At 42.2% G+C, this 14573-nt stretch overlaps 2 protein-coding genes and 1 pseudogene across 2 annotated transcripts; all 3 read right to left on the minus strand.

Annotated features, from left to right (window-relative positions):
• Positions 1-510: 510 nt before the first annotated feature.
• LOC138139203 (putative inorganic phosphate cotransporter) lies at positions 511-2477 on the minus strand. The gene is made up of 6 exons (XM_069059399.1): positions 2152-2477; positions 1964-2097; positions 1380-1916; positions 1183-1332; positions 756-1133; positions 511-709 (listed from the first exon to the last, which is right to left on the minus strand). Exons 1-6 carry the CDS (start codon positions 2201-2203, stop codon positions 548-550), a joined length of 1413 nt encoding a protein of 470 aa, XP_068915500.1. The 5' UTR covers positions 2204-2477; the 3' UTR covers positions 511-547.
• A 6278-nt stretch (positions 2478-8755) lies between these two features.
• LOC138138269 (putative inorganic phosphate cotransporter) lies at positions 8756-10520 on the minus strand. Its single transcript, XM_069058101.1, has 6 exons — positions 10397-10520; positions 10213-10346; positions 9629-10165; positions 9432-9581; positions 9005-9382; positions 8756-8955 (listed from the first exon to the last, which is right to left on the minus strand). Exons 1-6 carry the CDS (start codon positions 10446-10448, stop codon positions 8794-8796), a joined length of 1413 nt encoding a protein of 470 aa, XP_068914202.1. The 5' UTR covers positions 10449-10520; the 3' UTR covers positions 8756-8793.
• A 2225-nt stretch (positions 10521-12745) lies between these two features.
• LOC138138270 (putative inorganic phosphate cotransporter) lies at positions 12746-14566 on the minus strand (annotated as a pseudogene).
• Between the last annotated feature and the right edge of the window lie 7 nt (positions 14567-14573).

Below are 14573 nucleotides of genomic sequence, written 5' to 3' on the forward strand. Positions count from 1 at the left end.
TCAACCTACGCCGCTGACGCACCATGGCCGGTTAACAGTTCATACCTTCCTACCTCTAATTTTGAAAAATGGACTCGACCAACGTATTCCGTCTACTGCGCAACTATATTGGTGTGTTCTCCTTCAAGTGTTTTCACTATATTTGATTTTTTTTTATATCGTTGCACATTGACTTGACAATTTTCAAAATTGGCAACTATGAACTGTCAAAGAAATGTCAACTCTATCCTACCCATACAGTTGCCACATACATTTTCGTACATAGTTGCCATATTTATCCACAACCATTTTGAATCTCCCAATAAATACATCAGTTAAAATACAACAACTACTACTTGTTAATAAACAATTTAGTAACGTGAACTACTGAACTGATCATTATATCGAACACGTGACAAACATTTATTCGATCGACTTGTCTGATAACTCAAATTTTCCATAATTACCTTTGTTTTTCCAAGTGTTGTTAATAAACAACTGATAATGCACAAAAAAAAATGTTATAACAAATAGTTCCAAATCTTTATTCGCTATAATAATCTCCATGTTAACAATTTTCTTTTTTCTTCTCTTCGTTTTGCGTGTCAATCTCCTCGGGGTCGTTCCACCACTGTACTTCCCCCGAAGAGAAAATCCCAAAAAAGAGACCACCACAAACGTATAACCCTGCAGCCAACCAAAACACTTTCCTCCATAAGATTGGATCTGTCTGGAACGGTCCCGTTGAGAGATTGAAAAATATCGATTTTTTTTACCTTATCGCTGCCGAAAAATTGCACACTCAGCGGTCCCAAAATCGAACAGACCGTCGAACTACCATTGGCTATTCCCAGCAATGTACCGGCGTGGTTCGGTGCCAAATCTATCAGATTTACTTGACTTCCAGAATATATCAGTCCAGTGGAAGCAACCGCTAGTACCAGCAGTGCCAGAGTCAGATCTTTCTGCGATCCGTCGGCGAAACCCAAAGCAAAGAGAGTCGCGGCTGGTATGAGAGTACCTATCAAGTTGAAAACTTTTCTGGTGGCACCAATAGTGAGGGTTTTATTCGAAATTAGTCTGTCAGCGACTGGAGCAGAAGCTATGGTTATCACAAGCAACACACAATAGGGAAGTGCCGACAGTTGGCTGTTCTGCAATTTTTTGAATTAGATTTTGACAGTGGCGAGAAGAGAGTCTTACCGAACTGATGTCGAAGTTCATAAGGTTGCTCATGTAGCTCGGTATCTCGGTGAGAAGAGTGAAACTCCCCCAGGCTTGACCGCAAGTGGTTATGACAACTGTCCATACTGGTAGCGAGGTGGCAATCGCCCTCCAAGGAGTCGGTACTTTCTGCAACCAGATTTGAACCAACTGGACCCAAGACTGTCCGACTTTACCTTTCTCTCGTGGCTTATCGAATTGCTACTCTCGATGTAACGTTTCTCTTCGGCAGATATTTTCTTATGATCAGAAGGCGAGTTTTCGGCAAAAATGACAAAAACAACGGCCCACACTATTCCGCATCCACCGTATATGTAGAAAGCGGAAGGCCACCCCAAACTGGAGCCACAGATGGCTCCAGTAGCGATCATCGAAACAACGATACCTAGAGTAGCTCCTGCGTACACAACACTGGACATTGTAGACCTCTCGTAGAGCGGCGTCCATTTGCTGAGAAGGGTGTGGACGGAAGGGAAGAGGAACCCCTGGGTGAGGCCTTGGATCACTCGACAAATTATCACTCCAGTGGGACCCAAACTTGCTGCCATCGTTGGTACCAAGATGTTGAAAATGCAACCGATTATCATGGTACCGAAGAGGAACCACTTGGGACCGAAGTGTTCTCCGAGTTGTCCAGCGCCGACTTGAGGGACAATGTACCCCCAAAAGAACGACGACAAGATCGTGTCGGTGTTGGTCCAGTTGGGATAAGTCTACAAGATAATGATAACATTTTGATTGTGGAGCTTTTGGGACTTACTGGAATGCTCGGATCTGGCGGAGTCTCAGCAGTCATGGCGATTATACCAACGGAGAGAATGATGCGATGACCATAGAATATAAGAAGTGTGACGAACATCAAGAAGATTTGAAAGTGTCTGACTCCGAGCTTTTCTAAAATTTTATCGTTAGTACTATAGGTACACAGTGAACTTTTTGCAAAACTACTTGGTCTAAACGTTTGGACATCTTCCGAGATCGGTACTTTTATATCGTCCATTTTGCGATTGTAGCGTGAGACACGACGACACGAAGTTGTCTTCCATTCTGGAAATGTTGTTTTATATGAATAGGTGATTGGTACTATCTAATCACTAACTCACACGATTTGCGCTGCTTTGAACAGAATTTGCGGTTCGATCACAATGAGTACTTCAGAATGGTAATCATCTGAGTAATCAGAATATTAGAGAGGTTATAACAAAAAAATTTGTAAACAATGAAAACTCATCGAAAGCGACAGATTCGAGTGCTAGTCCACGAGCGAAGAGGACATTTTTTTTTTTCAGCTAATAACGATTTTACTTCTGACACGTTAACTGATACTATATTTGATTACACAAGAAATGTCTTTCTGCATCTTTTACAATAAGAAAGATTGATCGGAACTAGAAGTTTGTGTTTTTAAGTGTAAATAAATAGTAGTTTATTTGACGAGTTTGTGTGTAAATTGGGCCTTTTTTGGCACGAGTGGGCCATTTTAAAACGCTTAAAACCTTTAAAATTAGCTTGACGTTTCGTTTTGACAAGTTGTGACATTTATCCGTTCACATAGGAGAAAATTCTCAAATTCTGACAGTGTCGAACAAAAAATAGCTATTCCTGTGTAAAATTTGTAACAGGAAGTTAACTTTCGTGCAGATATAGATACACGTAGAAATCCATTTATTTGGCCTTTCTATAGATGAGGAACTAAAGATATTTCTTCAGCCAACAAGACAACAATGTTATCGAGCTGATTTTAAGTACGTAAGGGAAAATGTGCTGACACGTGTTCCGCAACAAATCAACGGAAAACCTGCACTTTCAAAACCACAGCCGCTTATAAAGTGGGTCAAGTCAAGACATAAGCCATCCTACATCGTTTGCTTTGAACCGACATCACATTATTACAAGGTAAAGCAAAACACAGCTAATTATTTGGCCCCTTTTTACTGGCGATTTTCGCCGGCCACTGATAACGGTGCGTCGTGCGGTGCATGCAAAACGTGCCCGCTATAGGCAACCAACGATGCCGATTCCGATAACGCCAAAAAATGAATTCAACCCATAACATGGACAACCCCCAAACTGAGCAACCCCCAACAATGAGCAACACCAAATCTCCGAAAAAAGAACAAGCCATTATCTTAGCAGTAACCGCCGACCTGAAACTGGTAGACTATGTAAGGCCAATCGCAAACATCGTAGGAGCAAAACACATCATTTTCGCATCCCGAATATCGAATAACCGAATCTGCATATACCTAGACAGCGTCGAACTGGTAGACAGCTTAATTGCACAATACAAATCAGTCCAAATTAACGAATATGAGGTAAACATCAGGCGTCTTATCACTCCCTCGCAGCGCATTATTCTGTCAAATGTGTGCCCGTCGATACCGAACGAAGTACTCATAAATGAAATCAAACGCATCGGTTACACGACCCTCTCACCTATGACACATCTTCGAGCAGGAATTCGGGATGAAGAGCTCACCCACATTCTAAGCTTCAAGCGGCAGATATTTGTGCAGCCCAACGATACAATTACTCTACCATCTTCCCTAGTCATCAAAGTTCAGGGCCACATCGCCTCGCAATGTACTGCACCCCCGACACAGCAGGACAATGCACCAGAAATAAACCCAGACACCAACAAAGAAAACCAAGAAGACACCGTACAAAACAACATGGACTGCGAAGACAATGACACTCGCAAAGGAATAGAAAAGATGATAGGACAGAAAAGGGCGGCGACATCCTCTTCGGCTAGCGTGCCACACGACAGTACAGAAAATGACCTGGAGGAGACCACAGTGTTTAAGGGACCTCAGCAGCAGAAAAAGAGACTAAAAAAAGACGCTTACGCAGAACAAATGAAATCTAATGACGACAAGCTTCAGACAATACACACATTCATGAATAACCTGACAGAACCAACAAAGATTGAAGCAAGTAAAGTAGTTCACTTTTTCAGGAATGCATCAGGATGCAAAGACCCGCTGGCCCTTGTAGAAGAATTTACCGACGATATCGACCACTTCCTCGACTTACTGGCAAAACTGCACTCCCATTTCAAGGATAAGGGTATGAAACAGAGGTGCACAAAGTACAGAAATAGAATAGCTAAACAATGCATCCACAGGAAGCAACCACTAACAGAAGTCTCAGACACGGAGGAAAGCTGCACTGACAGTTCCCTCTCTAGTTTGAACTAACTTCTTCTACTTCTCTATCCTTTTCACTCCGCAACAAGCCCTCTCAACAATACTACAGTGGAACCTCAACGGCTACTTTTCACATCTAGTAAACCTTCAACTTCTTATTTCAAACCTTAGTCCGTTAGTTGTGTGCCTTCAAGAAACACACTTCACAAATCAGAAGGTGCATGTCTTAAGAACTTACCAAGCTTTCTACAAAAACAGAGCTATCAGGGAAAGAGCTTCGGGTGGAGTGGCGATTTATGTCAAAGACGACATTCTCTGTACAAAGATATCACTTGAAACAACTCTTGAAGCGATTGCAGTCTCGCTGTATTTACCAACACAAAAGCTTACGGTGTGCAATGTTTACTTACCACCCAATGCGACTATCACCGTACTAGAACTTAGTATGCTAATCGAACAACTACCCAGACCATTTGTTCTTCTAGGAGACTTTAACGCCCACAATGTGATCTGGGGATCGAACCGCACTGACACTCGTGGAGAGATATTAGAAGGCTTAATGGAAGATTACAATCTAGTTCTTCTCAATTCCGGAGCCAACACAAGACTCAACGCTGCAAATGGAACTTTTTCGGCTATAGACCTTACTCTCTGTAGTCCCACATTGGCGCCTAAAACTGCTTGGGAGGTAGAGCCATATTTGCACAGCAGTGACCACTATCCCATCAAGCTACACCTCCATGGATTACGTCATGCCCCAGACTCTCAACGTCAACCGAGATGGAATATGCAATATACAGACTTCCAAAAATTTGCCGAAGAAGTCGATAAACAGCTACCGCTACTAAATGAGGAAGAAGATATAGACAACATACTGAATCGTTTCAACAAAGTGATACTGGAAGCCGCCCACAAACACGTCAGAAAAGTAGGCTATCTCAGCCCGCAAAGACTTCGTACCGTACCTTGGTGGAACGCAAAGTGCGCAGAAACAGTAGCACAGTGCAAAAGAACCTTCCACAAAATGAAGAGAAACCCTACAATTGAAAACATAATCAACTTCAAGAAAGCTCGGGCGAAAAAACGCTTTACATTAAAACAAAGCAAAAAAGAATCCTGGCAAGCTTATGTCTCAACTATCACATCGTCCACCCCCATCCGGGACGTCTGGAGCAAAGTAGGGAAAATTAGGGGAGTGTCCCGCAACGCATTAATCAGGGTGACTAATGAAAACGGAGATGTAGCAAGCACAAATGAGGAGGCTGCGGAGCTCTTAGCCACACAATTTCAAAATTCATCAAGCAGCTCAAATTATGATGATCGCTTTCTCAGCATTAAGGTTGAATCAGAAACAGAACGCCTTCCAACCATCGAACTAATGTCAGATCATCCGGATAACAAATTATTTACCATGACTGAGTTGGACGATGCCCTTTTAACTTCCCGTACAACAAGTCCTGGCCCTGACGACATACCACTCAGGTTTATACAAAACCTGTCAAGTAAAGGAAAGGAGAGGCTATTGCAAATTTACAACCTGATCTGGACAACACATCGCTTTCCTCAAAGATGGACCCAAGCGATAGTGTTACCGTTCAAGAAACCCAACAAAACAGACAGCATGCCAAGCTCATATCGACCAATTTCTCTTACGTGTAATATGTGCAAGGTACTCGAAAAAATGGTAAATCGGAGGCTTCTTTGGCGCCTAGAATCTAATAACCTCCTCTCAAAAGCACAGAATGGCTTCCGAAAACATCGCTCCACATTAGACAATATAGTAAACTTGGAATCCACAATCCGTAAAGCATTTGCACAGAACCATAAAGTCCTTTGTGTATTTTTTGACTTGGAAAAGGCCTTCGACATGACGTGGCGACATAGTATACTCAAATCGCTAAACAAATGGGGAATTCAAGGTCACATGTTCTACTTCATCAGGAACTTTCTTACCGATAGAGGTTTCCGTGTCCAAGCAAATGGTGTTCTATCAAAGCAGAGAGAATTACAGAACGGCTGCCCGCAGGGATCAGTACTTAGTCCATCCCTATTTCTGATAGCCCTGAATGATATAGGGCAGCATATATCTTATCCACTTTGCCACGCGATATATGCGGATGACCTCATAATATACACGACAGGAAAGCACATCGATCTACTAGAGCGGGAGGTACAAAATGGAATTGACAGATTGGAATCCTGGACACATCAAACAGGGTACAGATTCTCAAGTGAAAAGACGAAATGCATACTCTTTAGCAAGAGAAGAGTAAACCAAACCTCCAAGCTGACACTCTATAGCCAGCCTTTAGCAGCTGTCCCATCTATCCGATTTCTAGGAATAATCTTCGATTCACGATTGAACTGGAAGGCTCATATCACCTCGCTACATGCAGCCTGTACTAAAGCTCTAGGACTACTACGTAGCTTGGCAAGTCAAAACTGGGGCGCAGATACTAAGACTCTACTCTCCATTTACCGGAGCCTAATTCGATCGAGGATCGAGTATGGACTAATAGCTTTCGGAGCATGTGCCAAAACAACGTTCAGGCAACTCGAAGTGATACAAAACGCAGCCTTACGAATTGCCTTAGGCGCCTTCCGCACCACCCCCACGGCTAGCATGCATGTCCTCTGTCAAGAGCCTCCTTTAACCCTAAGACTTGAACAACTAACTCTTATTTATGCCGCGAGAGTATCCGAAAGAGCTGACACTCACTCAAATTATGGGCTGTTATTTACTCCGCACACTACCACCTTATACTCGGAGTCTAACCAGATACCCCCTATATCGGAAAGAATTCGCCGTCTCCTAGAAACTTACTCAATGTCGTTGCCTTCCTTCTACATTACGGAGCATACATCCACCCCCCCATGGACCATAGTTCGACCGAGCATCTTCCTTGACCTGGCCAAATACAAGAAAGCAGATACGCCACCCAGTCTTCTTGTCAACGCGTTTCACCAACTCCAGAACAGATATCCCACTTCAAACTTTCTATACACAGATGGATCAAAGATCGGAAAAGATGTAGGGGCAGCGGTTTTCTCACACAGCCACACAGCGCAGCTACATCTGGCCTTCTACAGCAGCATATTTTGTGCAGAACTCGTTGCCCTACTAAAAGCGCTTCGTATGATAACCGAAAGCGAGAAGTCTGAATTTGTGGTGTGTACGGACTCTTGCAGTGCGCTACAGGCTCTCCAGCACCTCTACTCAAACAATCCTCTCGTGCGGGAAATATCCGAGATCCGTCAACGCATTCATTTGCAAGGGAAGGAGTTGCCGTTCATCTACTCGCCGTCACATATTGGAATACGTGGCAACGATGAAGCAGACACACTAGCCAAGATGGCCGCAGCTGACGTAGACTCTCCATTAGCTGTCTACAACTTGATGGCAGACTTCACAGGATACATTAAATCGAAAATATGGGAAAAGTGGCAAACAGCATGGAACCAAGTAGACAACCATCTCCATACAATTCAGCCGATCGTCAGGAAAAAAATACTTCTGCCAAATGACCGCAAGTCGCAGGTGGTGATCTCAAGACTCCGATCAGGGCATACCTCGCTTACCCACTCGTGGTTGCTGGACAAGAAAACCCGACCAACTTGCAGCTTTTGTCAACGGGAGGCCGCCACCGTACCACACTTGTTGCGCGACTGTCCAGCCCTTGTCGAACAACGGGGTAGATACAAGCTAGATACAAATGAAACATACACAAAGGTCTTCAACGACTGGCCCACACTCAGAAACTACCTGAAGGAAATAAACTGTCTGAGCAAAATATGATGAATGTAATACAAATTTTGTACATCACTAATGGCCATAGCAGCTGATGTGATGACTTTTCTTTTAAATAATAAAAAAAAAAACAATGTTATCAATCTGGTGGTATTATTTGGACTGGGTTTTGTACTTCCATCTCAGATAACATTTAGAGCAATATAGAAGTGAATTAAGTGGCCAAAAATCTTTTCTGAAACACTTTTTTCTCTTGCTTTCTACTTGTCTTTCCTTATTTGTTTTTTCCTTGTGTAATGTTCCAACTCTAGTAATTTTTCTGAAGAATTAGAAGCCGTTGCCATTATATTACTTCTGAAAAGTACAAAATTTTTACATCAGCTAGTTAATTCCGACAATAAACCATAGCGGCATCATTGCAGATGTCAAAATTGATATTGCTCAGACTGAGAAAATTCGCACACAAATTAAATTCTACTTGTTTTTATACCTAAAAGATTTCTCATGTCATTATCAAGATAACCTGATTGAAGTTAGACGTTGTCAATTTGTGTTGATAATGCTGATATTCTCCACCGCTCACATACTTCTGAACCCTTCTCAAATTTCAGAAGAGTTTATCAACGATTGATAATGCCGAAAGAATCCAATATGATAAATGTTTTAAAATCTTTAATCGTTATTACAGCCACGTTAACACTTTTCTTTTTCCTTCTCTTTCTCTTCTGTGACATTTTCCTTAGCGTCGTTCCACGGCTGTACCTCCCCCGAGGAAAAAATCGCAAAAAAGACACCACCACAAACGTAGAACGCTGCGGCCAACCAAAACACTTTCCTCCATAAAACTGGATCTGTCTGGAACGGTCTCGTTCAGAGATTGTTGGAAAAATATCGATTTTTTTACCTTATCGGTGCCGAAAAACTGCACAGTCAACGGTCCCAAAATCGAACAAATCGTCGAAGTACCGTTGGCTATTCCGAACAGTGTACCGGCGTGGTTCGGTGCCAAATCTATCAGATTTACTACACTTCCCGAACCGATTAGCCCAGTGGCACCAACCGCTAGTACCAGTAGTGCCAGAGTCAGATCTTGTTGCGTGCCGTCGACGAAACCCAGAGCAAAGAGGGTCACAGCTGGTATGAGATTACCAATTGAGTTGAAGAGTTTTCTGGTGGTACCAATAGCGAGAATTTTATTCGAAATTAGTCTGTCAGCGACTGGGGCGGCAACTACGGTCACCACAAGCAACATACAGTATGGAAGTGCCGACAGTTGGCTGTTCTGCAATTGTTTGAATGAGGTTTTGACAGTGGCGTGAAGAGAGTCTTACCGAACTGATGTCAAAGTTCATGATGCTGCTCATGTAGCTCGGTATCTCCGTGAGAAGAGTGAAACCCCCCCAGGCGTGGCCGCAAGTGGTTATGACAACTGACCACACTGGTAGCGAAGTTGCAATCTCCCTCCAAGGAGTCGGTACTTTCTGCAACCAGATTTGAACCAACTGGACCCAAAACTCGTTAACTTTACCTTTGTTTCTTGGTTTATAGAGTTGCTGCTCTCGATGTAGTGTTTCTCTTCGGCAGAGATTTTTTTATGACTAGATGGCGAGTTTTCGGCAAATATGGCGAACAAGATGGCCCACGCGATTCCGCACCCTCCGTACATGTAGAAAGCGGAGGGCCACCCCAAACTGGAACCACAGATGGCTCCGGTGACGATCATCGAAACGACGATACCTAAAGTCCCTCCTCCGTACACCACACTGGATGTCGTGGATCTCTCGTAGAGCGGAGTCCATCTGCTGAGAAGGCAGTGCATGGAAGGGTAGAGGAACCCCTGGTTGAGACCTTGCACCACTCGACAGATTATCACTCCGGTGGGACCCAAACTTGCTGCCATCGCCGGTACCAACATGTTGAAAATCGAGCCGATTGTCATGGTACCGACGAGGAACCATTTGGGACCGAAGTGTTCCCCAAGTTGTCCAGCGCCGACTTGAGGGACAATGTACCCCCAAAAGAACGACGACAAGATCGTGTCGGTGTTGGTCCAGTTGGGATAAGTCTACAAGAAAATGATGACATTTTGATTGTGGAGCTTTTGGGACTTACTGGAATGCTCGGATCTGGTGGACTCTCAGCAGTCATGGCGATAATCGCAACGGACAGAGTGATGCGATGACCATAGAATATCAGGAGTGTGAAGAACATCAAGACGAACTGGAAGTGTCTGACTCCGAGCTTTTCTAAAACTGTATCCTTAGTACCATTCGCAATTAACGTTTTGAAAAATTACTTGGTTCAAATTTGTGGACATCTTCCGGAATTGGTACTTTAACGTTGGACATTTTGCATTTGAAACGTGAGACACGAAGATACGAAGTGAAATTCAGCTGTAGAAGTGTTGTTTTATATGAATAAATAAATGATACGATCTAATCACTGACTCACATGATTTATTTGCATAGCCTGAATACAATTTGTTGTTCGATTACAATAAGTACTTCATAATGTTAATTATCTGATTGATGGAAATATTACAAAGTAGACAATAAAAAAAAACTTCTAAACAATGAGTGTTTTCTGGCGACGATGATAGTTACACACTTGCACCTTTGCACACTAGCACGAAGTAGATAAAGCAATGGAACTTTGTGGGATAGTCTACGTTTACTTTTTTTGCCTTTAATAATACCTAATAATGTATTGATTAAACAGGAAGCTAACTTCTGTGCATTTTAGATGAACAACTATACATTTTTTATAAGAAACTAGTAGAACTAGTCCAAACTCTTCTCTTTAAATTGTTAGATGTCATTCTTATAAAGATAGAAGTAGAAGCAATGATAAAATTTAAGCTGCTAATTTTCTATGTACAGCTTCTCTTGTTTTCAGTGAACAAACTGCTGCCAACTTGATGTTCTCCAAGTCGTGTAAGACATCTAGTACAGAAATCTAATCAGTACTTTACATACGTTTATAATTCACACATTTTTCCAAAACATCTCCTTGTAGCATAAATCACGGATGTAGTACCAAAGCGCCCCGTACTAACCCTTTCGAAGCGAGAATCTAATTGCTGGGCCCCTACCATCATCATCAGCTGCGCGCCGTCGGAGCGTGCCGCATCATCCCCAGCCAGGCTATAAAAGGGATGCACACATGGACAAATCAATCATTATTCATATCATCATTCGAACTCCCTCAAGAGTGCAAACCTTTATTAACTTTGTTTATCTTTATGTAAATAAATAATTTACAACACAAACACTGTTAAACCCTTCATTTCTAAAACTTGTCGATTTTTATTTTATCATTGGATTGGAAATGATGCCGTTTATATTTATTGAAGATTAGTACTGAGAGAGTGTCAAAGTACTAACAGTAAGGAGAAAAATACTGCCCCAAAAACTGTGTTAGAATTGTCTAAGAAAGGTGAGGAAGTTAGATTTGCAACTGGAACGAGTGGCGTGGAGGAAATTGTAGTACTGTTTGTGGTACTGATGTTTCCTTTCGACTCCCTAACGTTCTTTGCAACTAATAGATCTTGTAAAAAGTTTCCAAACAGAAAACAATGTTATCAATCTGTTGTTACTGTAGGACAAGATTTTGGACTACCATTTTAGATAGTATTTAGGTCTACGAAAGGGTCAATTAAATATGCACAGAATTGTCCTTAACCACAGTTTTTGTCGTTGCCTTTGCTTATTTTTTTTTATCCCAAGAACAACACAATTTAGAATTTATGTAAGACTTTCTATCATATCAGCAACAGATTAGTTTAGGCAAATCATAAGATCTAGTAGACTCAGTTATGCCAGATGTCTCATTTTTCGAACGAATAGATCTTGATTTTTATTATTCTGCAAGTGAAGTACTTATAGATTAAAAAACAATTGGAATGCAAATTAGACAAATTAATGATGATTAGATAATAGCCGTGATGCACGAGAATATCACGAGATTACTGAAATTTGACAGTTCTTGATAGAGATCTGAGCCAGCACATTGACAGATGTCAAAGTCGATGTTTCTGAGAGGATTTGTTCTTGTAATTAAAACTTCCTCAGGCCTTATCAATTTGTACTGATATTCTTCACCGTCTTTATATTTGTACTTTTGTGATTTTTCTCTTTGGAATCCGACCAAAATCACACTCTCACCTAATGGATTTACGTTGCATTTTTTTTTTTTAATTACTATTATTTATCCGGCACGTACGTCTGTCGAAGTACGTACTAGAGTTCCTCAAAACATTGAATTGATAATTACTTCAAGTACATAGTAAGTATTTTATCGATATAAATTCAATTTCCGATAATTAACGGTATTTATCAAAAATGTTTATAAACAACTGATAACGCGTAAAGAATTTTCCATGAATTTTAAAAATTGATGATATGTATAATAATAAATCAAGTTTCTTTTTTCTTCTGTTCCTCTTGTTTAACAGTGTGTTCAAGGTCGTTCTTCGGTAGTACTGTCTCCGAGGAGGAAATGCCAAAAATGGACCAGAAGCAGTGCTACCACACAAAACCCTTTCCTCAATAAAACCTAGGACAAGGATTTTCTCGATAGACTTGCCTGATAACTCAAATTTTTGATAATTACTATTATTAAAAAGCAGAAAAGAATCTTCATGACACATATTTCAAAATATTTATTCGCTATAATAACTGACACATTAACAGTCTTGTTTTTTCCTCCTTTCCTCTTCTGTGACACTCTCTTCGGGCTCATTCCACGACTGTACCTCCCCCGAGGAAAAAATCGCAAAAAAGAGACCACAACAAACGTATATCCCTGCGGCCAACCAAAACACTTTCCTCCATAAAACTGGATCTTTCTACAAAGATTTTGTCAAGAAGCTGTTGGAAAATGATCGCTTTGTACCTTATCGTTGCCGAAAAACTGCACACTCAACGGTCCTAAAATCGAACAGATCGTCGAAGAACCGTTTGATATTCCTTGCAGAGTGCCGGCATGGTTCGGTGCCAGATCTATCAGATTCACTACACTTCCCGAATTGCAGAATCCACCGGCGCCAACAGCGACCACCAGAAGTACCAAAGTCAGATCTTTCTGCGAACTGTCGACGAAACCCAGACCAAGGAGAGCCGCGGCTGGTAGGAGAGTACCCGCCAGGTTGAAGAGTTTTCTGGTGGTACCAATAGTGAGGGTTTTACTCGAGATTAGTCTGTCAGCGATTGGGGCTCCACCCACGGTTATTAAAAACAACACACAAAAGGGAAGTGCCGACAGTTGGCTGTTCTACGATTGTTTGAATGAGATTTTGATAGCGGCGAGAAAAGAGTCTTACTGAGTTGATGTCAAAGTTCATGATGCTACTCATGTAGCTTGGTATCTCCGTGAGAAGAGTGTAACCTCCCCAGGCTTGTGCACAAGTAGTTATGACAACTGACCACACGGGTAGCGAGGTGGCAATCGCCCTCCAAGGAGTCGGTACTTTCTGCAACCAGATTTGAACCAACTGGACCCAAGACTGTCTGACTTTACCTTTTTCATGTGGCTTATAGAGTTGCTGCTCTCGATGTCTCTTCAGCAGAGATTTTTTTATGACTAGAAGGCGAGTTTTCTGCTAATATGGCGAACAAGATGGCCCACGCGATTCCGCACCCTCCGTACATGTAGAAAGCGGCGGGCCACCCCAAACTGGAACCACAAATGGCTCCGGTGACGATCATAGAAACCACATTACCAAGATTTGCTCCTCCGTACACCACACTGGACATTGTGGATCTCTCGTAGAGCGGAGTCCATCTGCTGATGAGGGTGTGCATGGAGGGGAAGAGAAATCCCTGATTGAAGCCTTGCACCACTCGACAGATTATCACTCCAGTGGGACCTAAACCTGCCGCCATCGTTGGTACCAACATGTTGAAAATCGACCCGATTATCATGGTAGCGAAGAGGAACCACTTGGGACCGAAGTGTTCGCCTAGTTGAGCGGCGCCGACTTGAGGGACAAGGTACCCCCAAAAGAACGACGATAACATTGTGTCGGTGTTGGTCCAATTGGGATAAGTCTACAAAAAAATTAAACACTTTTGATTGTGGAGCTTTTGGGACTTACTGGAATGCTCGGATCTGGCGGAGTCTCAGCAGTCATGGCGATTATCGCCACGGAGAGCATGACGCGGTGGCCGTTGATTATGAGAAGTGTGAAGAACATCAACAGGATTTGAAAGTGTCTGACTCCTAGTTTTTCTAAAATTTCGTCATTACTAGGAGCTAGTGGAAAATTTTGAAAGATTACTCATTCGAAACGTTTGGACATTTTCCGGGATCGATACGTCGGACATTTTGCGTTTTAAATGTGAAACAGCACAACACGTTGTGGAATTCAATTGTTGAGATGCCCCATTATATTAATTATTGATACGATCTAATCACAAGCGCAAACAGCTTGTCGTGCTTTGAAGAGAATCGGGTTTGCAACAACGAGTACTTCA

Source organism: Tenebrio molitor, chromosome 9 (assembly GCF_963966145.1).
Source record: "Tenebrio molitor chromosome 9, icTenMoli1.1, whole genome shotgun sequence".
Taxonomy (NCBI): domain Eukaryota; kingdom Metazoa; phylum Arthropoda; class Insecta; order Coleoptera; family Tenebrionidae; genus Tenebrio; species Tenebrio molitor.